Genomic DNA, 20,988 nt, shown 5'->3' with positions numbered 1-20,988 from the left:
GAGTGTGATCCTGTCTGCCAAACAGACGTGCAATGCAGCACACCACAGGGAGCTTCTGAAGCAGCAACTCAGCTTCCTACTGTCCAGGGAAAATAGCCGTGAACAATCCATGAGTGATTAATATGGCTGAACTTCAATAAATCTTTCACTTACAGGCCAGAATGACGATGGCTCAGTAGTTAAGAGCACTGGTTGCTTTTCCAGATTTGGGTTTTATTTCTGGCACACATAGTGTCTCACAACCCCATGTATCCCCAGTGTCGGGGATCCAATGCCTTCTTCTGACCTCTCCCAGCACAAGGCAAGGACTTGGTGCATTCAGTTAAAACATTCATTTACATTTAATAAAATAAACCACAACTAACCCTTCATTATGGGTACTGAAATTAGAATTTCATATACTTCTCAAGTCAGGACATGTTCTGCTGTCCAACCGTTTAAAACTAAAAACCATTACCTGTCTGCAGGACACAGAAGTATACAGCAGACTGGCTTATAGACTAGCTTAACCTTTCTTCTGTAAAGAATGCTAAATCCAGATGAATGTATCCAAAGCTAAGATTCAGTAAGATTTTAACAGTCCTGTTGTTACTTCCAGGAAAAGAAAAACCTACACTGATACAAATCAGGAAACTCTGCGACAGAGGCTACTAAGCAGGCACACTAGCAGTCCAGTTTTCTGAGATCAAAAAGAAACCAAATAGAACACTGCTTCATCTTGAGTTTTCAAAATAGATTGTGCTAAATATTATTAGTTTTTAAGTCTTAGAAAAGCCAAAGATGGAAAGATCCCTTTCTATCCTTCCTGGAGGTTACAGAAACGGAAGCCAGGGTTTACTGCGTTTATCAAACACACAATCCTCCCACTATTTCCCAGTTGCCAGGTGTTGCTAAAATTCCTTCTGAGTGTCCCAAGGACAAACCAAGGCATGATTTCTGCCTATGTTCATTCTGAGGAACAATGAGTTTTTGAGTTTCCTTACAGAGCATACGTGAGCATTACAGTGTATAGGTATGAGAGGGGGGTAGAAGGGAGTGGGGGGAACAGAAGGGAAGAAGAGACTTCCCTCTCTCTCCTCTCCTCTCCTCCATGCAGCAGTTCTAACTAGACAGCCTTTACAAAGCAGGGATGAGGGCCTCCCCTAATCTTCCAGGCCTATGTTATCTAGCCTCTCCCAGAACATGTGCAATTAAGGAAGGCCACAGTACAGCAGGTGGTAAAGAGTGGCTGGACCCTCCCCACCCTTCCAAGATGGGATGAAATCAAAAGGCCCAGTTGGAAAAATCCTTTTGCAAGGAGGTGCAGTTGAACTCCCCAAGACAATGCCTACCTGACTCAGAGTCACTCACAACAGAAGGATCACAGGCATGAGCTACACAGAAATTCACTTCAGTATTATAAAGGGCAAGAAGAAGACAACACAGTTGATGCAAAGGATGCTGGAGAGTTAGCTTATGGACCAGCTGGCCTTCCCGGAACTTTGAACATTAATAAAAAACCAAACCAGTATTTTGCAAAACACAAAAGACACCTACAGATAGGAGCATGACCTAAGTGCTATTGCCCAAAGAAAATGGCTCAAGAATTAAACACTTCAAGTGCTTCAAAACAAAACCACCGGTCACCAATATATAAGAAAACATTTCTGGAGCCTTTATTTACAAAAGCTTTAAAAACAAATAATACCCTCTGTTTTGCAAATAATGTTTAGTTTAAAAAGGACCGCCCAGTTACAGCATTTTAGTATCATGAATGTCCAAGGGAAACGAACTATGCTGCTAACATTTGGAGACTTGCTGATATTGATTGAAGTGTAGATAACACACATTACAATTTGTAGTCCATCACTTCAGAATACAGTTAATGATCACCAAAATCTTCCAACACATGCTCTGGTCTGGTCACATAGTCTGCATGGCTAAATATTTCACAGTCTCTTGTCAATATATATAAAATAGATTGCAAAGATATACACAAAAAAATAAACAAGCATTACACTCCTCAGGGAATTTTATTAGCTATATACGTGTGTGTGCATTTATACATATATTTTGCATTTTGTTGTTTTGCACCAAATCTCTCTATTACTTATTTTGTAGCATGTATGAAATCACATTTTTTTGCTTTTTAAATTTGATATAAAATGTACCTAAAGACTTATCATCTTTGGACTTTAATGAAATTGATTTGTGTAGTCAACAAATCAAGAACATCATAAATATGCCTATAAAATAAAACAGTAAGGGTAAAAGTGATGGAGTAAAAGGAAGCCGATCAAGAGAAGCACTGCTGTCATGAAGTACGACTGTAGCTCCAACATCTTGAACGGCAGTTTTCTGGCAAATAGTAAAGTCCAATCACAGGGCTTCTTCCTGAAGGGTGTAAAGCCGGTCTCAAAGTCTTCAGTCACAGAGCAGCCTATGCAGTCAATTCAAAACCAAGAGACCCGAGTTGTGCTTGGAAGGTTAAACACCACACAGAAACAGTAGTTCCCAGGCTCCTCAGTAGTTCCTTGTCTTTTTGTTAGTCCTGTTGAATCAACAACTCGCACAATACATGTGCTGTACTCTGAATGTCAAAAACAAGCAAATACTGTAAAAAGGTGGCAGATGGTCATTTTTCCAGCTAAGAGCGAGAAAACCCACAATTTCTGATAAAATAAGAGGATTGGAATCACTCTCTAAAGTGCAAACTTGATGGTCCACAATCTTAAACACCTATAAGTACTGCAGAATAGGAGAGGCATGAAACAGGGAAATAAATTACAGTCAATGCTAGTTAATTTATGAAAAGGGAAAACAAAACCAAGCTCAAGTAGGCAAAGTTTATCAAATTATTCAGTAATGTAGCTTTGTCACACAAGCTTGATAAGAAGTGTATTAAATTAAGGCCAGATTTAACCTGAATGTACTTTTATTTATTAAGATCACAGCTAGGAAAGGCCATACTTAGTACTGAAAGCAGAAAATAAGGGCTACAAAAGGAGGGGGGAGGTATTGCCTATCATTTAAGGGTTTTAACCAGAGATAAAACCTATGTACAAGCATGTGTGTAACTCGTATAAAATAAAAATAAAAAGACTATTTTATGTCATGACTGCTTGTTGGCTTCCTCTTCATATGCATTCCCTGTGCCGTTCTGTACATAGGATGAACCAGAACCAAGGCCATATAAATGACCACAGTATTTGGCATCATCAATATGATCTTCAAAGAACATCTAAAAAGGAATGTAAAAAGAAAAAGATCATTTTAACCAAAAGATACCACTTGTAATTCATATCTCAACACTGTAATTGCTATTCGTTAGGTATAACAATGCTGTTCTGTGAAGTTCCTTTGAGAACTGTCCATTTAAATAATAAGACTGATGCCCGTTACTACAGGCCTAACTGAAACTTCTTAAAACGCATATATTTTTCCTTCTCATTAACATTTATACCATTTTATAGAGAATTTATGACCATGGAAACACGGAAACAAACATTTTTATTTCATTAATATAACCAACTCAACAGAATGAAAGAAATAATGGCAGAAAGGGAGGGGAGGGTATACCATTTTAAGTTGTCTTAAGTCTATGTGCAATGCTGAATTAAGTAAAACTAACCAAATCTTAAACATGTTATAGGCAGTAAACACCTGAACATTCTCACTGTATTACTGCCCTTGAAGAAAGCAAAGAAAATAAAGATAACAAATTGGTGCCAGAAATCCACCATTAACTAACCATTAAGCCATTTTAAAATGAAAATCCAAAAGGTGGTTCTATATTGAAAGTAAACAAAGTATCTATATATCATGAGTGGACAATCCAAATAACTTCGTAATCAATACTACCTGGAAAAACATCAAATGTGTTCTATCACTAGCACGCTTCTACCAAAAGAACATACTCAAAATAATTCCACAGCAAATACTTTGCAAAGAGAAAAATGTTTTTGTAGGCAAAAAAATTCATCCTATTATGGTTTGGTACAACCAAAAAAAGTTTTCTTTTTTTATTATTGCCATCAATGAGTAACAGCACCTATCACCCCTAAAACAGTTTTGTTAAACATCACCTTTCCATCCCTAACAATTTTATACTTGAAGTACTTAATGAGGGAATTCCTGATACAGCTTTTCTTTCTTCAAGACACGGTTTCTCTGTTAAACAGTCCTGGCTGTCTTGAAACTTGTTCTGTAGACCAGGCCAGGCTGGCCTCAAACTCACAGAACTCCACCTGCCTCTGCTTCCCAAGTGTTTGAATTAAAGGCGTGCGCCACCACTGCCCAGCCTGATACAATTTTTGATTCAACTATGCATCAGACTTCAGAGTTATTAAACATCTTATAATTCAAAACTCCATTTAAGACTTAGCAAAAACTGTAAGTTCTACTTTACAAACTCTTCGACGCAATGAAGAATGACATGAGCAAATACACTTCACCAGCAATCTCAAGGAAGAGAAGCGCCAACTACGGAGACTCTACACAGATGCCAGACTCAGAAGGGGCACATAGAGGATTCAAGAAAGCCCTCTAGAGTTCGCTCCCTAGTAACCTAGAGTGTAGATAGTCACCAGCCTCCTTCTGCTCTCCTGAGAAAACATGATCGCATGAACACAAAAACATGGACATGATTTCCACAATCGCACCATCTTTTATTCTATAAGTAACATCTTTCATGTACAATAAATGGAATGTTATTTACTTGATAAAAAGAATTTATTCTCGTATTTCCTTTTGAATTACATTTCAGGAAGACTTATTCAACACTTTCACTAAGTGTGGTGGATGCAACTTATAAAATACCTCTATTTATATCTTCACTTAGTAGGTTCTTAATGCCCAAAACTTTTGTCATCAGATTTTTAATGTTCTCTACCTAACAACCAAGAAAAAGGCACTGATGTCTTCATACTTCTCTCATTTTGAAAAAGGCCATTCCTGTAAGCAGTGAATCAGATCCCGCTTGGTGTTGAGGTCCTATCCGTTCCAGCTCTAACTGTTCAGCAACTTCCTGCAATCCACCCTACAAGGAAGAAAAGTTGCTTGTCAAATAGAGAAAAAGACTTTGGTACCTAAATTCACAATCATAAATTTAGACACGAAAAATATGAATACATTTTTAATATGTAAAGACTAACCTTGTAAAGACGACAAGGGTGTTAATAAAATGAATTCCAAGCATATTTGTGGAATTTAAAAGCCTTTTATCAAAAAATGAAATTCTAATAGGAAAGTTTATCTTCATTCTAAGGCATTTTAAGGCATGTGACAGACAAACCATTTCCCAAAGACAGGAGAAAACAGTTCATATTCAGCTTAACAATAGTCAAGTGCACCCAGTGTACTGAGCCATCAAACATTAAAAAACTCAGTAATGAGTACAGGCAGTTCAAAATTATCTACCTATTCACTAAATTGTTTAAAACTAAATAAAGCAAAGGCATCATGAGTATTTAGATCATTGTCAATGTGCTACACAACTTTAGTTTTATTGACAGCCGAAAATTTTACAAATATAAAACATTTTGAAATAGTTTGGTATGATCTGCTTACAGCTATATAGCTAGGACTGAGAAAAATTAAAGAAAAAATAGTGTGAAAGGAAAACTGAGAATAAAAGAAATAGAATCTAATTCTGAAATTCTTCCTGTAAATTATAAAGCTTTTACTAACAAACCATACCTTCACATCCTCGCTTTTGATAGTACTTTGCATAGAACTGCTTCTGTGCTAAAAGCAGCATGTGCATTATGTATCATTAGCAGTGCTTGGAACCGGAGTAGAAGAGAAATGAATGTATGGAACCTTGTCACTAACCTCAACTTTTTAACATAAACAGTCCACATAGCTCACAATAAAAAATATTTGGCATCTTTAGGCATTTTTGAATAAAGAGGAGTAAAAATTTATTACGTCTGAAAACTACTATTATACAAAGGTGTCTGCCCTGCACTGCACCCCCGTGTCTGCGCTCTGTGCGTTGGCACCCAGTTCGCAAGCTTCGGGCAAGGGGCTGGAGGTTAAAATACACAGACACACACAGACAGAGAGACAGCGACACGGGTCATCCTTGAATTCCCCAAGAATGCCCCTCTTTAACACCATGTAGACTTAAATACACTGCAGTTAATGGTCAAATGATCCTCTGATCCTCTAACTAGGCACAGCTTCTAGAAACTTATATTAGAAGGTTCTAGGAGGGAAAAGCAACTGAAGGCCAGGACTCATTAATCCCAACAGGTGTCAACTACAGATAAATAAACAGATAGATAGATAGACAGACAGACAGACAGACAGACAGATAAAATTCCAGAGCCAGACCAAAACACCGAAGCCTTGATTCTCAACATGCCATCCATTTGTGTAAGTAGTCAGACATTCTGCTGGAAGTTCACTTATGAGAAGGCTCCTCGGATTACATAGAATACAGCCATGAGACAGACAGTCTTTTTAAAAACTTTTCCTAGTTATATGCCACCATACCTACATCAGACGCAAACAACCTGTGTTTGTTCTATAATTCTCAGTTCATTTGTTGAAATTAAAGCTTCCACATTCAATTCCTCTATTCCTGCTAAGGAAAAACGCTTAAAGTCCTCACTGTCTTCTAAAACCCTAATTGTACTTTTCTGAAGCCTAGTTAAGAGAAAACTTGATCAACTTTGGTTTTACTGAAGAAAGGGACAATACTGACTATAACACAACCATAGTACTAAATTTGTTTCCTAGGTTATAACTTAAAAATTACATTAAAACCTAGCTACTAAAACCCCACTAACTGTATTGCCAGGGATCTGTGCCAACGCAGGTGAATTTGCTCTTAAGTCGAAGAAATGCTTATCTTTAGCCAGGAAATGTTTGTTTTAATAACTTAATGTTCAAAGGTTAAAAAATAAATGGTTACATGTTCAGTAGTATCAGGATAAGCTGCTGCTTAGGTAGAACCTACCCATTTACTAGAGTACTTACACCAAACCAGTTCTAGCTATCTAATTAAATTATAAAGACATCACACCTCAACAGCAAAGAACAATGTCTGTAATCTGGACAATGTGAAGGAAAACTCATTAGCACACGACTGGCTGTCTCTGCCTGCCTCTCTCTGACACTGTGGGCTGGGACAGGAGCACATCTCTAACGGATCCACTACTCTGCTACTCCTCACAATTTTCTTTCAGTTCATGATTCTCAATCTGGTGGCAATAACAAAAATATGACCTTTAGCTTGACCTTTGTTAAAAGTTTATTCTGGGGCTGGAGTTGGTCCAGCAGCTAAGAGCACTTAACTGCTGTTGTGGAAGACACAGGTCCAGTTCCCAGCACCAACTGGGTAACTCACAATTGTCCATAACTCCAGTTCCAGAGGGTCTGACACCCTCGTCTCGCTACTCCCAGCTCTAGCTATTCACTTACACAGGAACAGATACATAAATTCTAAAAGGAAAAAAAAAGCAACCTTATTCTGGGCTGGAAAGATGGCTCAGCAGTTAAGAGCCTTTGTTGTTCTGACAGAGGACCCAGGTTCAGTTCCCAGCACTCAGATGGTGGTTCCAACCATCCATAATTACAATTCTAAGGGATTAAATGCGCTCTTCAGACTTCCTCAGGAAGCAGGCACACACACATTTGGTACACATATGCAGGCAAAATACATATAAGATAAATAAGTCTAAAACAAAACAAAAAAACCAACCAAACAAAAAACAAACCCAAACCAACACCTACCCTACCAACATAAATACAACTTTGAAAAGGGAGTATCTATACATTATTATTTCTGTTAAGAAAAACAGGATCAGAAAATTAAACTGCATTTAACACAACTTTGAAAGCATGGCTTAACACATTAGGCCTAAAGCATTATGCTAATTACTTGAGCTAACTCACTGGTTCCCGACCTTTCTAGTGCTGTGACCTGTAATACAGTTCCTCATGTTAGGGTGATCCCCAACTATAAAATATTTTCATTGGTACGTCACAACTGTAATTTTGCTACTGTTAGGAATTCTAATGTAAATTTCTGTGTTTTCTGATGATCTTAGGTGACCCCCTGTGAAAGGGCTGTTTGACCCCACGACACACAGGGAAACACTGCTAACTAAAGTGCTGTTCCAGATAAAGTCACCAGAAGCCTTACTTTGAGATTTTTGCAGCTCTTCATGAGGTACTTCACATCATAAATGACAGGAAAAAATAATCGAAGGATCTCAAAGAAATCAAGTTCTTCTTCAGGCAAGTTAGAGTTGGTCAGGATTTTGATTAAATAGCCAAAGTCATAACCACTAATAAAAAGATTGAAAGAATACAAAAAAAAATCCCATCAATAACAATAAAAGAAATTTGTTTTTTAGATACAAAGTTAAACAAATCATGCTATAGGCAAAAGGAATAGAAACAAAAATGTGCACATAGGAACAAAAGAAACATTTATAACTGCAATGCAGAATTGCTGTAAACAGATGTATTATACAAACTAAAAGAATTAAGTTATTTTTTATCTTTACAAGTAAGAACATAGAGAAAAGCTGGTATATGAGAATTCTTACTTTCAGTACTTACAACTTAGAACTCACTATATAAGACCACATCAAAGGCTACTTCAGGAATCATGCAACACTACAATCATTCCACGTGGAAGATTCTTATTGAAAAAAAAATCGTGTGAAGGCTATCAAGAATAAGAGCTCTAAGACCTGAGTACACTTCTGAGATTTTATTTTGTTTTTTGTTGTAGTTTTATTTTTGTTTGGTTTTGGTTTTGTTTAAAATTGAGGAAGGGTCTGATTGTGCAGCTCTGACTGGCCTAGAACTTAATATATAGATCAGACTGCCTTTAATTCACAGAGATCCTCCTGCCTCTTCTGAGTGCTGGAGTTAAAGACGTGTGTCACTATGTCCAGCAACACAGTACATATTTTTAAAACCTAAGAATACTGTCAGACTAACTAATTAAAAAACAACACCCTGTGTACCATCACTTTTGTTCTCAGAAATGACAAATCAGCTGATTTTCAAAGGAGAACGTTTTGTCACAACTAAAAGTAAATTAACTTTTATAAAAGTGAATTAACTTCCATGTAGAAACCTTCCTTAACTATCCAGTTTTATTTTTATAATAATAAAGAATTAAAAGTCATTCACAGAAAGAATATATAAAATACTAGATACTTTAAATAGGTTGTAAGTGGCTGGGTGTTGGTGGTGCACATCTTTAATCCCAGCACTTAGAGGAGGCAGAGGCAGGAGGATCTCTGTGAGTTTGAGGTCAGCCTGGTCTACAGGATGAATTCCAGGACAGGCTCCAAAGGTACAGAGAAACCCTGTCTTGAAACCCCCTCTCCACACACACAAAAGGTTGTAAATGACCATTGAGAAAAATGTGCAAGACATTTTCCCCCTTAAGGATAGCCTTCCCAGCCACATCATCTAAAAAAAGAAAAGATTAAAGCCGGGCGGTGGTGGCGTACGTCTTTAATCCCAGCACTCGGGAGGCAGAGGCAGGGGGATCTCTGTGAGTTCGAGGCCAGCCTGGTCTACAAGAGCTAGTTCCGGGACAGGCACCAAAGCTACAGAGAAACCCTGTCTCGAAAAACCAACCATAAAAAAAAAAAAAAAAATTAAAAATCGCCTCATATCCATTCTTGGCATTCTCTGTTGATTAGTTATCTTCACAGCATGCATTACTATGTAACAAACCACATTAGAAATAAGGTTTAAAAAAAAGTGTTGATTTACCTTCAGCAGAAAGGAAACTACAAAGGGAAGAAAATTCTAGTCTGTTTTGCTAAGTTTTAGAATCTTAGCACAGTGGCTAACCTGATGTTAAAGTACCACTACGCTTTTTTAAAAAAACGAATGCTTTCTATAGCATAAAAACTAAGAGTTAAAAATAGTTAAGAACCGTGGGTGATACAAATCCTCAAAGGTTTGTTCTAGCTTACACTTTCTGGTAAGCAACATTACCTCTCACAGGCTGAAACTAAGCTTGTTAAGAGGTAAAGCAGGCAACACTACTCTCAAGTGAGGTATACGGCAGCCTCTCATGGTAAATTCTTTCTAGAACTAAGCATAGAATTTTTGATATAGCCAAGCAAGTGTAAGGAAGAGATAGGATGGAAGCACATTGCAATCTTTTTTAAAATTTATTTTTACCTATGAAATGATAACCATTTGACCCCTTCACAAAGAACCACTCCTGAAGTCATAAGCAGCTCTGCAAAGTATTGGGTCTCAATTCCTTCCTCCTCGTGTTTTTTAAACTGGATACCAGATGTTGTTAGTAGCTCTATAGAGTCCTGAGCATACATGTCCTCCCTGGCAGGAGAAAGAGAAAAACGATGTTCAAGACTACCATTACTAAACAGCTGTTCTCCAACTCACACCTTCAACTATAGTGCAGAAACAAGACAGGACGATTGGCTTGTGTCCAACTGAGAGCTTCATAACTCTCAAGAAAAACAAAAAAAGTAAATAATCATACATAACAGTCCAATGGTGAGCTTTTAACCCTTACCATCAACTCAATTTCAATAGCTTCTACACATTATAGACATTTCACTGGGCTTAAAAAGGGTCTTTTACTCAAGAAAGGCTACCACAGACACGCCCTGTTTGGGTGTTCTCAGTCTCTGCAGCCATTTCAGTGCTGCCAGATGGAGCTGTAGCCACAGCTACGAGGGGCTATGCACACCTCTCATGCTCTCAGCAGGACCAGGAAGGAGACACTAAGAAGTAAACATCTCAGTGGCTGAGTTAAACTACATCCCAAAGGAGATGCCTCCTCTCACAAATGAGGAGCCGTTCAGTGGTTCTAGTAAGCAGTGAACTGTTCAGAATTACGGACTCAGTTATGACGGCAGTTTCTTCCTCCAGCAACCACATACCTACACTAGAGGCGAACACAATCTAGACTACTTCTAAAACCAAGCCAAAAACCTACCTATAAGCCAGCCCTTCAAATTTTTACTTAAATCAGAAAAAAAGGTACCTCTAATTCCCAAGCACAAATATGTTAAGTATCCAAAACACTGTATTAGAACCATGGATTTATGAAAAAGTATTTTTGTGGATTTACCATCAATTTTATATATTTCTTTAACTTAACACTGGTTTCCTTTTTTTAAATTGTTTTTTATTGAGCTATACATTTTTCTCTGCTCCCTTCCCTTCCTCCCCTCTCCCGTTCTACCCTCTTGCTTGAGCCCACGCTCCCAATTTACTTAGGAGATTTTGTTTCTTCTTCTATTAGCAAAAGAAAACTTCTATAAAAGACTTTAATAAAACTAACAAAACCAAAATAAATGCTTGACTTTGATTAAAAGTATTTTTGTAGTTTACTGTCTGGAAATTAATTTCTCACACAACATCAAAAATCACTTTTAGTTCCTAGACTGTCAGGAAGTAAATAACGAGGTTAAGAACTGAATCATTTAAAACAGAGAGGAGCCACAACATCACATTACATCATCATTTCTCCTGGAAAACCCTTTAAGAAAAATAAAATAAATACAATGCAGATTTTTCTTCCACTTAAGTAACCAATACTTTGTTAGACTAAAACTATGTCCCTTCCATGAGACTTTCACCACCAGGTCCTTGGGTTCACATGAAGCATGTTTGTACATGTGCAGCCAAGAGTACAGCAGATTGCTCTACAGGCTCACATCACTCTTAGTCACATGCTCAACTTATTATGCAAATAATATACGAATGGTCAGTGAATTTTGTGATATTTAAGTCACCATTTCCCAAACTTGTCCAATAATAACAATCACCAGAGGGACTTACCAAAATATGGACTGCAGTACCCAGATGAGGGACCTGGAGGAGTACCTCAGGTATTTTATAATAAAGGAAGATTGGCAAACAAGACATAGGCACTACAGTCCCTTTCTCTGTCTCTTTTGCAGAGTGTGCATAGCTTGGTCTAAGCTTTGCAGAAACAAGTCTTTCATAATAAAGTTTGGTACAGATCTCATGCTTTATGATACCCAACTCATAACCGTATGGGTAAGGTTAATCTCTAGACAGGAGGAAGGAAATTTTCCATAGTAAGCTAATGAGTCACACTTCCAAATCAATTCACTGTCCTTTTCTGATGATACGAAGTTGAAAAGTTCTGCATTCTTCCTCCTTTACTCTTAAATATTCTAGCAATAAAGAGGAAAAATACTAAAACTACCTTAAAAAGTAACTATAACAATGTTTAGTCAAAATGTAAGAATTTCTGCTGGTGTTGGATACTGCCTATTAGATCTATTGTTCAGAATTATGAATAGTATTAAAGATTAATCAACTACTGATGTTTAAAATAGCAAAATATCTAGTTATGACTGAACATAAGTAAAAACCATGTAAAAATTTGCACAGATTTCCCAGAGGTAGACGTATATAGCTATCTTACATTAATATCCTAAAGATTCGCTATCCTACTAACTCAACTATGTAAAAGTATCAAATTTACTATTTTTATAACATGAACAAACCCTATTATAAAAACTCACATTTCTAAACATGTGATCTCATTAACATTAAACTACTTCTGGATCACCTCTCAGATAACCACCACAGGGCGGACACAGTACCTTACTTCCATACACAGACTTTCTTTCAAGTCAAAATTGTTTTCATAAAAATAGAAAACTCCAATATAAAACAATTTATCATCATGTTAAAATACTAATAAGCTGGAAAGTCATAAGATGGTTAGCCACCTTTAGTTTTTAATAAACTCAAATAAATTAGTAACACAAAAATAACCCTAAAACTACAAGGGCTATGAATGAAAAAAGAAAATTCCCACAAGTCAAATTAGCAAGCTATTCAAAAATACAATAATATTTACTAATTTGATGAATGAAGCAGGGTAGGACTTTCAACTTGCAAGTGACCACAACTTCCAAAATACAGTAGCAAGCCCACCTGCCTGTTTCTCAGTAAGTGCATATGTTCCTAGTTAAAACTAACTTAACATACCTTAACTATTCATTCTGTGAATGAATAAATGAAGTTTAGCAATGTTTTTACTTTTGGATTTAGATCTCTACTTCCAATAAAATAACCACAAAGTTTGCTAAAGATATACAGATACTCCATGATTGATGTTATGTCCTGATTAACTCATTAGGACTTAGAAAAACACAGTAACGAAAGGTGGAAGCATTATTACACTACCTACGAAACCAAGCATCGCCACTTGGCAACAGAGTATAATGCAAAATACCATTGTTCATATACAAGAGAGTGGCTGATAGGAGATGGTGCTTGCCACTGTTACTCAGCACTTTGCAAGAGTATCCATTGCTGCCCAAGAAAAAGGTTAAAATTCTAAATTTAAATGTCTCATTTAAATTGAACACATACTGCTTCTGTACCATTATAAAGTCAAAAATGGGTTAAAGAAGAACCTGAAATACAGTCTAATCATCCAACCATAGCAAATTGTTAGAGATACTACAGTACATTAAGAAAAAGGTCAAATAAATGACTACTGAGAACTCTGAATAGCAATATCACACACAAATGACCTTAATATATACCCAAACTATAGTAAAATAGTTACAAACCAATTAGAAGGAAGTGTTGGGAAACTGCTAATAGTTGTTTCAATGTTTCAAACACTAGCCTGTTTCAAAAAGCATGTTATTCTTTCTAAACAAGCCAAAAAATATCAGTAAATATCCTTTATAAGTCAGTCTCACCTTGTTATAGTTAGGTTTTCTTTCTTTCCGTCAAAAACAAATATACTTTAAAGTTAAGAGCCAGCCCTTACCAAATGGGAGGAAAAGCCAGATGGTGGTGACACATGCCTTTAATCCCAGCACTGAGAGAGAGAGAGGCAGGCGGAGCTCTCATTTTGATGCCAGCCTGGTCTACAGCGTGAGTCTTAGGACAGCCAAGGTTACACAGAGAAACCCTATCTCAAAAACAACCAAACCAAACCAAACCAAAAAAAAAAAAAAAACCCCATCCACCCCTCATATTGGTAAATCCACACTGGGCAGACGTGCTTACCTCACCAATCACCTTTCACACCCAAAGAGATAATGATACAGCGAGAAAATATGACTAAAACAAAACCAACAGTTTTTAGGCTATAATTGCAGTCGTGGCCACAACTTCAGTTCACTCCATAACACTGAAGCTTAGCTCTAATTTAGGATGGCAGAACAGTCACTGTGCTCCTTAACTAAGGCGGTGACACACTGTACTGTTAGAAAAGCATCAAGCATTGTAAAAAGGAAGCAAACCACCATAGCTTTAGAACAAACAGTAGTAAAGATATACTTGCTTTCAAGTCCACACCAAAATAAGCATAGTAACTACAGTGATAAAAATACCAAGATGTCTAAAGCAGTCATTTTTACATAATGAATATTATCTGTTCCTAAATGTTTGTTACATAATACTGATTTAGATATTACGAATCACATTGCAAAGATTCAGAGAATGCAAACATATAACTAAAACTTGAAATGAGTGCAAGTATTTCTTATATGTATGTTACTCTGAAAGCATCTATTCAAATCTACTAAAAGTATCTATTAACGTGACACACTGTAGCCATAAATATCTTTCCATATCCTAAATCTTCATATTTACACCTGATAACTAATAATACTCCCTTGATATTAATGGTAAAACCTGAAGAACACTGGCAAACCTAGAGCCAATGTGGAAATAAAAGACAAGAACAATCACAAGTACAGACAACAGGCAGAGAGAAGGGAAGTCATGACATAACTTTGAGCAATGGTCCTCATTGTTCTGTAGAGCCCCGCACATGGACACATTCCTTCTAGGCTTTCAACAAGGTCAATTTCACCATTCTTCAACATGTTCAAGATGCTATCCTGACATTTTCCACATTAGGCAGTACTTCTATCTTTGCAATGGCTTTTGCTCTGCTTAATATTTTTCACTTAGTCTTCTTAAATTTTTTAAACTTCATTTTTCATTTATTTATTGCGTGTGTGTGTGTGTGTCTATTCATGTCCATCATGGACACACGTGAGGGTCAGAGCATAACTGTAGTCAGTCAGTTCTCTCCTATCATGTGAGCTCTGAGCATCATCCTTAGAAAGCATGGCAGCAGGCACCTATGCACTGAGCGTTCCCACAAGCCTTTATACTCTTTCCTTTACCATTTCCCATGACATTATCATTAGTATAAAGAGCAGCAAAACTTGGCAGTGAAACTAGTTTCCTCTGAATAAGGAAAAACACTGCTCAGAGACTAAATGAAAAGCCATTGCTACAAAAATTACTACCTAGCAAAAACTACCAACTTCACCATCCAACACTTTGATATATTAGCTATTTGTCACAAACTAAGTATCTTATATAAAGAAACAAAAACAAAAAAACAAGCAAAAAACAAGACAAAACAAAATAACGCTGATGATTAGTTTGGGGGAAAAAGGAATCTTTTTTTTTTTTTTTTTTTTTTGGTTTTTTGAGACAGGGTTTCTCTGTGGTTTTGGAGCCTGTCCTGGAACTAGCTCTTGTAGACCAGGCTGGTCTCGAACTCACAGAGATCCGCCTGCCTCTGCCTCCCAAGTGCTGGGATTAAAGGCGTGCGCCACCACCGCCTGGCTCGGAAAAAGGAATCTTGAAGAAACAAAATGGCAAAAAGCTAATGAAAAAAGTCTTCATTTGAGAAAAGGATGAAGTCAATTTTCACTTTGTTCCAGATCTGCAGTACTGAAGAAGTGTTGTAAAGTTACAGTGGCGATGAGCACACCTTCAGCTAGTACAGGTTCTAGAGAGACCACTGTACAGATATTAAATATTTAATATTTATAATACTGTACAGATATTAAATTACTATCAGTATTATTTATATTTAACACAGTATATTCTAAAGATACACAGCTACACCCCTAAAACCATCAGTCCTGCTATTCATTAGTCTTACATGTTAAACTATACATCTTCAACAAAGATGAGAATCATAGAAGTCTTACAATGGCACTAGCATTAATTTTCCTATTGTTTTTGTTGCTATTTTTCAAATGAGATGCTTGATCATATTGTACAGATACAGGCTACCAAACATAAAAGCACTAAAATATTGCTATATAGTGCAGAGTATACTGTATATTTTATTACCTTACCTTAACAGAAATAATATACCCCTTCCCCTACGAGGAACTTACAACCTGCAGTTCAGAAGTCACATGGGCTCCACAATAGCTATGAATGTGTTCCAACACAAAACTGTAAATTTTGTTAAAAATTTGTGATTTTCATTGTTAAAAACTCCACTGCATGGATCTTGAGCATGAACTTTGCAAATTCAGAAACAAAAATTCAAAAACATCGTGTCATAATGTCAAAAGGAGGGATTCAACTTCACGTAGCCCCTCCGTTATCAAGACTACAGTATATAATGTACAACTATTTAAATGAAGAAAATGGAATTTAGATCCAAGATATGAGTTAGCCATCAGATTCTTGTATACCAAAGGTTTAAGAATACTATTAATTATATTTCTTGTATGTAGATGAAGAAGTTTTGTGGGTTATCTGGGAATAGTCATAAAAGCACACAGATCTGAAAAGAAAATATACCTAACTTTCCAATAAGCAACTTATTGCATGATATAAGTACCTACTTAAGATGCAAAGGATGAGTGTAATAAAAAAATATCATTGCAGGACAATCTTAACAAATCTAAAGTGGATTGTAAGCTGAATGGTACCTGCTTGCTTAGTCAACAAAAGTGCCTCCCCAATTATATGAATTTCAGTGTGAGTGTGGTGACACACGCCTTTAATCCTAGCACTTGGGAGACAGAAGCAGATGGATCTTTAGGAGTCTGAGGCCAGAATTGTCTACATAGAAAACTTCTAGGCCAGTCTGGGTTATGTAGTGAGACCTTGTCTCAAAGGAGCAACACAACAACAAAATGCAATAGTAAAATCAATATCCTTTAGGACCCCAGGTTTAATCTGCAGCACCTTAAATAACTGTGAACAACAGAAAACAAAGTTTTACAACTTTCCAGAAAAGCAGCAGTTATATTTTAAAAATAACAACTCTATAATTAAACAGTTTTTGAAATTAGAAGTCTTTATTATCTCAGTTCTTTTTGCCTAATAAGAAGCCCAAGTTTTTGGAATTTTTGGAATTTAATAAATTTCCAGAGAAACTATAGCAAATTAACGTAAAATTTCACTACATTCAAACTCAATTTCTAAAATTAAGCTAGAAACAAAAAGGGTGGGGTTATATATTTACTTCCCACTTACGTCAAATTAAATTTAAAATTAAACTGCCAAGTTGAAGTTCCTGGAGGGTATTCTCCTTGCTCATTCATAAATGTCAGTCCTAGCTGAATTATCTTTAACAAGTCTACATTACATCGCAATAGTTGGTATTGATAGTCAGCATTGCTCCTGAATTCTCCAATGGGCCTTGCAACAACACCTGGAAACTCGGTGTCCTGTAAAATAATTTTAAGATGCATTATTTACTAAATGGTTATAAATAGAATTCATATTCTCAGGATAATTTTTGATGCAAGTCAGAGAATTCTATTACAATGGTATTTAATACAATAATGATATAATACAATAATTGAGTATGTTCACACTCAATTATTAGGTATTCTTCAAGAATGAAGAGTATTACTTTTTAGATCCTCAAATTCTATAAACTTAACTACTTTCTCTCAGCTTAAATTTGTCAATAAATTACTACCATGTACAGATAACTCACAATAAACTCAAGCTAATATTTGCTTCATTTCCAACAAGAAGAAAATTCACAGAAAGCACGTTAAGATTCCCACTTTCTTTAATAGGCTTCTGTACTGAAGCCATTCCTTATCATCCGAGAAATAAATGACAACTAGGAATCTCTACTGCCTATAAAATATTCCCCCCAGCCAAACAGAAAGTTTCAGCTATAATTATGGATAAGTACACCTGTATTACATGGAGTGTCTATGCAAAGATATTTCTCTTTTAAGCAAGCATCCTGTTCATTCTCAGAGAAGCACTTTTTTTTAATTTGTGATACTAAGAAAATTATGTTTTAGTTTAGCATGAGAATTCAAATTAAGGCTAGTTAAAAACAAATATGAAACAGTCAATCAATATGAAGCAGTAAAGAGATCATAACTTATTGAATTTAGTACAACCAACAGCCAATTATTAGATTCTGTAATGACTGTACTAGACTTGAGGGGGGTTGTGGATAGATGTGTAAGACACTAAAGAACTTCTTTCTACAGCTAATAATCAAGGGGACCTAGAAAATAAAAAATAAGCTGTAACAAATACACACAGTGCAGCAGCAAAGCAGAAAAACAGCTGTGCCGTCTAGGCAGACTGAATACCTTTCTGACAACCTATGGTGTTTTTGCAGCTTTAACAATGCTTTCCTAAGAGATCTGAATGGGTTTTTGTTTGTTTGAAAAAGATACCCAGGAACTCACTGACTTCTGAAACCTTATCTGATACTATAGTAGCAGGGCCTTGGACTGGTTAGAACTAGCTGACATTCTTAGTGAGGATCTAGACTTCTGTTGAATGCAATCAGTTACACAAAATGTAAACATCAGTTAAGTACAAAGACCAAAAAAAAAAAAAAAAGATGCAATTTCTCAATCTAGCTAATGCCCTCTGCAGTCTTATATCACCCTTGTCTTCTCAGCAGCTGAGAAGCCCAGGAAGACCAGCTTCCTGAGAATATCCAATCCATGGTATAGCCTGTCTCCGGTAAGCCCTTAAAACCACCTGACACAAGCCCAAATCCTAAAGTGCTTCTAACACTTTTATTACAATGCCCATGACTCCTAATCTCTTGTTGATTAATTCTAGCAGTAACAAACTCAACCTGTCAAATACAGGTTTATTTCTGATGGCTTTTGCTGGAGAAACTAGGCATTTTTTTTTAATGATTAAGTTAATCCCTTGATATCAATGAAAAGCGTTTAAATCAAGATTTTTAAAATTCCACTTCAGGGCCTGGAGGGACAGCTCACTTGGTGAAGTGCTCTGCATGCAAGCAAGAGGACTGGATATCAATCCCTAAAATCTATGTTCTTAAAAGTGCATAGTCCATGTGCTTGTAATTTAAGTGCTTGGAAAGAGGAGGCAGGTGAATCCCCGGGGCTTCCTGGCCAGGCAACCTTGTTTAATCAGCAAGACCCAGGGCAGCGAAAGAACAAGTCACACTCATATATACTCAGGCAGACACAAAATTCCCACTCTGAGCTCACAAAAGGCATTTTAAAGGTTTGGTCGTGTCCATACCATAGCAACATAATTATATTTTCGGATAACTTGACGAATTTTCTTCATCTCTTCATCCAGGTTACAAGCCCAAACTTCACAAATTCTTTGGCTATGATCTACAGTTGCTGCTGGCATGGTGACAGCACAAGGAGCCTAGATGCCAAGCATCAAACGTTACACTTGATTGAAGATGTGTTTCATAAAAATATTCTACCCTTTACTTGTGCACCTGTTGAAATAAAAACCACCTATATCATAAATGTGAATCACAAGACAGGGCTGGTATAAACTTAAGGCTGCTTATTTCAAGTTCAAGGTTCGTAACAAAATCAAATTTGAGGGGGTTACTTTCCTGAAGGTACACAGCCAGCTAACAAAGAACCAAAACATCCATTTTCCAGTTGAATACAAGTTTCATTAATTAAAATCTGCTCCCAGTTCAATTAACTCCACACAAAACTATGATCCGTTTTATGATTTACAAAACAAACTGAAATTACAAGAGAGAAAAATATCTCTGTAACAAAAGCAGTCTTTTAGTCTTAACAAAACATTTTATCAAGTCTTACTTGATTAAAAAAACCTCTGCATTATTGTTGCTGGTATTCATTCAAACCAAATCAGAGGAAACAAAAAAACTAAAAGTCTGAGAACGCATCAGGCAATCTCAGAAACCAGTGTTCATAGGGCGGGAGGGAGAAAGAAAGAAGACAGTAAAGTATGGGCATCTAAAACAAAAACAAAAACCCGACCATTTTCCCCTGGTTACCAAAGAGGGACCTCAGGTTTCTGGTCCATAGACACAAGATTCACGTTACACAATGAAGTAATAGAGACACACTGAAGACTTGACTCTTTGGCGAGAAAATACCAAATGTTAGAAGGAAAAACGAAACAAAAGACCACAAACAAACAAACAAACAAAAACCGAGTAAAAGAGGATGATGGCCTTGCGTCCTCAACTCGTGCATCGGAAGCTTGGAGTAATCTCAGAAACCCAAGGTGCTACTGGGCACGCCTTCTTTCTTCCTCTGCTCCCTGCTCCCACCGGCGCACGCACACACCACGGAAACACTGCAGTTTAACCCTGCTTTCCTCCTCCCCTCTCCCGACTGCGGGTCTCTGGGGCCCTGCAGTGGCACCCCAGGCCTTCTCATTACTGAGGTCGCATGTCCTCCGTGGGCTCCCGGCGCGACGTGAAGAAAGCACAGCCGCGTTCATGTCACTGATAAACCTCTTCGCTGGCAGACGGCCAGGGGGAAGGTGCCGAGAGCATTGACTAGAGCCAGATTGCCTCGCCACCGCTGCGAGGGCGAGCTAGCTCCCCGTTCCCAAGTAGGCCACCGCCCTCCACTCTCAATTTCCTCCCCCACAACGGAGTCCCAGGTACAAAGCGGTGGCGTCATCACCGCGCGCCGCACTCCTGACAGGCCCCCCGGCCCGTTACCCCCTTCCCAGGCGGCCAGCTCCGGGGCCGCCACAGCCGCGCTTCAGCGGGCGCCATCGCGCGCCCTCTCAGCTCCCCACACCCCCAGGCTCGCCCGGAACCCCCGCCGGATCTACTTGTGTCTCTGAGCTCGCGCTCCTCCTCTTCCTCCTCGCCATAGAGATAGCACCCGGCGGCGGCGGCGGCAGCGGCGGTGGCGGGACCGACGGCGGCAGCGGGCGCCCCATAGACACCTCTCGCCCTGGAAAGGGGAAAGGGGAGCTGCAGCTGCGCTGCCCAGCGCGCCGCCGTCGCACCTCGCA

General features: G+C 37.7%; 1 protein-coding gene across 2 annotated transcripts; it reads right to left on the bottom strand.

Moving 5' to 3' along the window:
* Positions 1-1,631: 1,631 nt before the first annotated feature.
* On the bottom strand, positions 1,632-20,941 carry Cnot7 (CCR4-NOT transcription complex subunit 7). Of its 2 annotated transcripts, none has more exons than XM_057752460.1 (7): positions 20,803-20,941; positions 19,258-19,468; positions 17,248-17,441; positions 10,147-10,308; positions 8,132-8,276; positions 4,907-5,017; positions 1,632-3,220 (listed from the first exon to the last, which is right to left on the bottom strand). In XM_057752460.1, exons 2-7 carry the CDS (start codon positions 19,372-19,374, stop codon positions 3,092-3,094), a joined length of 858 nt encoding a protein of 285 aa, XP_057608443.1. In that variant the 5' UTR covers positions 19,375-19,468; positions 20,803-20,941; the 3' UTR covers positions 1,632-3,091. The 2 variants fall into 2 exon arrangements, with proteins under 2 accessions (XP_057608443.1, XP_057608444.1); XM_057752461.1 differs by lacking the exon at positions 20,803-20,941 and adding an exon at positions 20,400-20,748.
* Positions 20,942-20,988: the final 47 nt, after the last annotated feature.

Source organism: Chionomys nivalis, chromosome 20 (genome assembly GCF_950005125.1).
Source record: "Chionomys nivalis chromosome 20, mChiNiv1.1, whole genome shotgun sequence".
NCBI classification, from domain to species: Eukaryota; Metazoa; Chordata; class Mammalia; order Rodentia; family Cricetidae; genus Chionomys; species Chionomys nivalis.
Note: the sequence above shows the minus strand (reverse complement) of the source record. Positions and strands in the feature narration are given on the sequence as shown.

Excerpts from the sequence above, each read along its gene's own strand:
- Cnot7 (XM_057752460.1), bottom strand. The coding sequence starts at position 19,374 with ATGCCAGCAGCAACTGTAGATCATAGCCAAAGAATTTGTGAAGTTTGG. Across the intron at positions 8,277-10,146 it reads AAATGGTTATCATTTCATAG|TGGTTATGACTTTGGCTATT; the intron begins GTAAAAATAAAT and ends TCTTTTTATTAG. Across the intron at positions 5,018-8,131 it reads AGAGCTGCAAAAATCTCAAA|GGTGGATTGCAGGAAGTTGC; the intron begins GTAAGGCTTCTG and ends TCTTCCTTGTAG.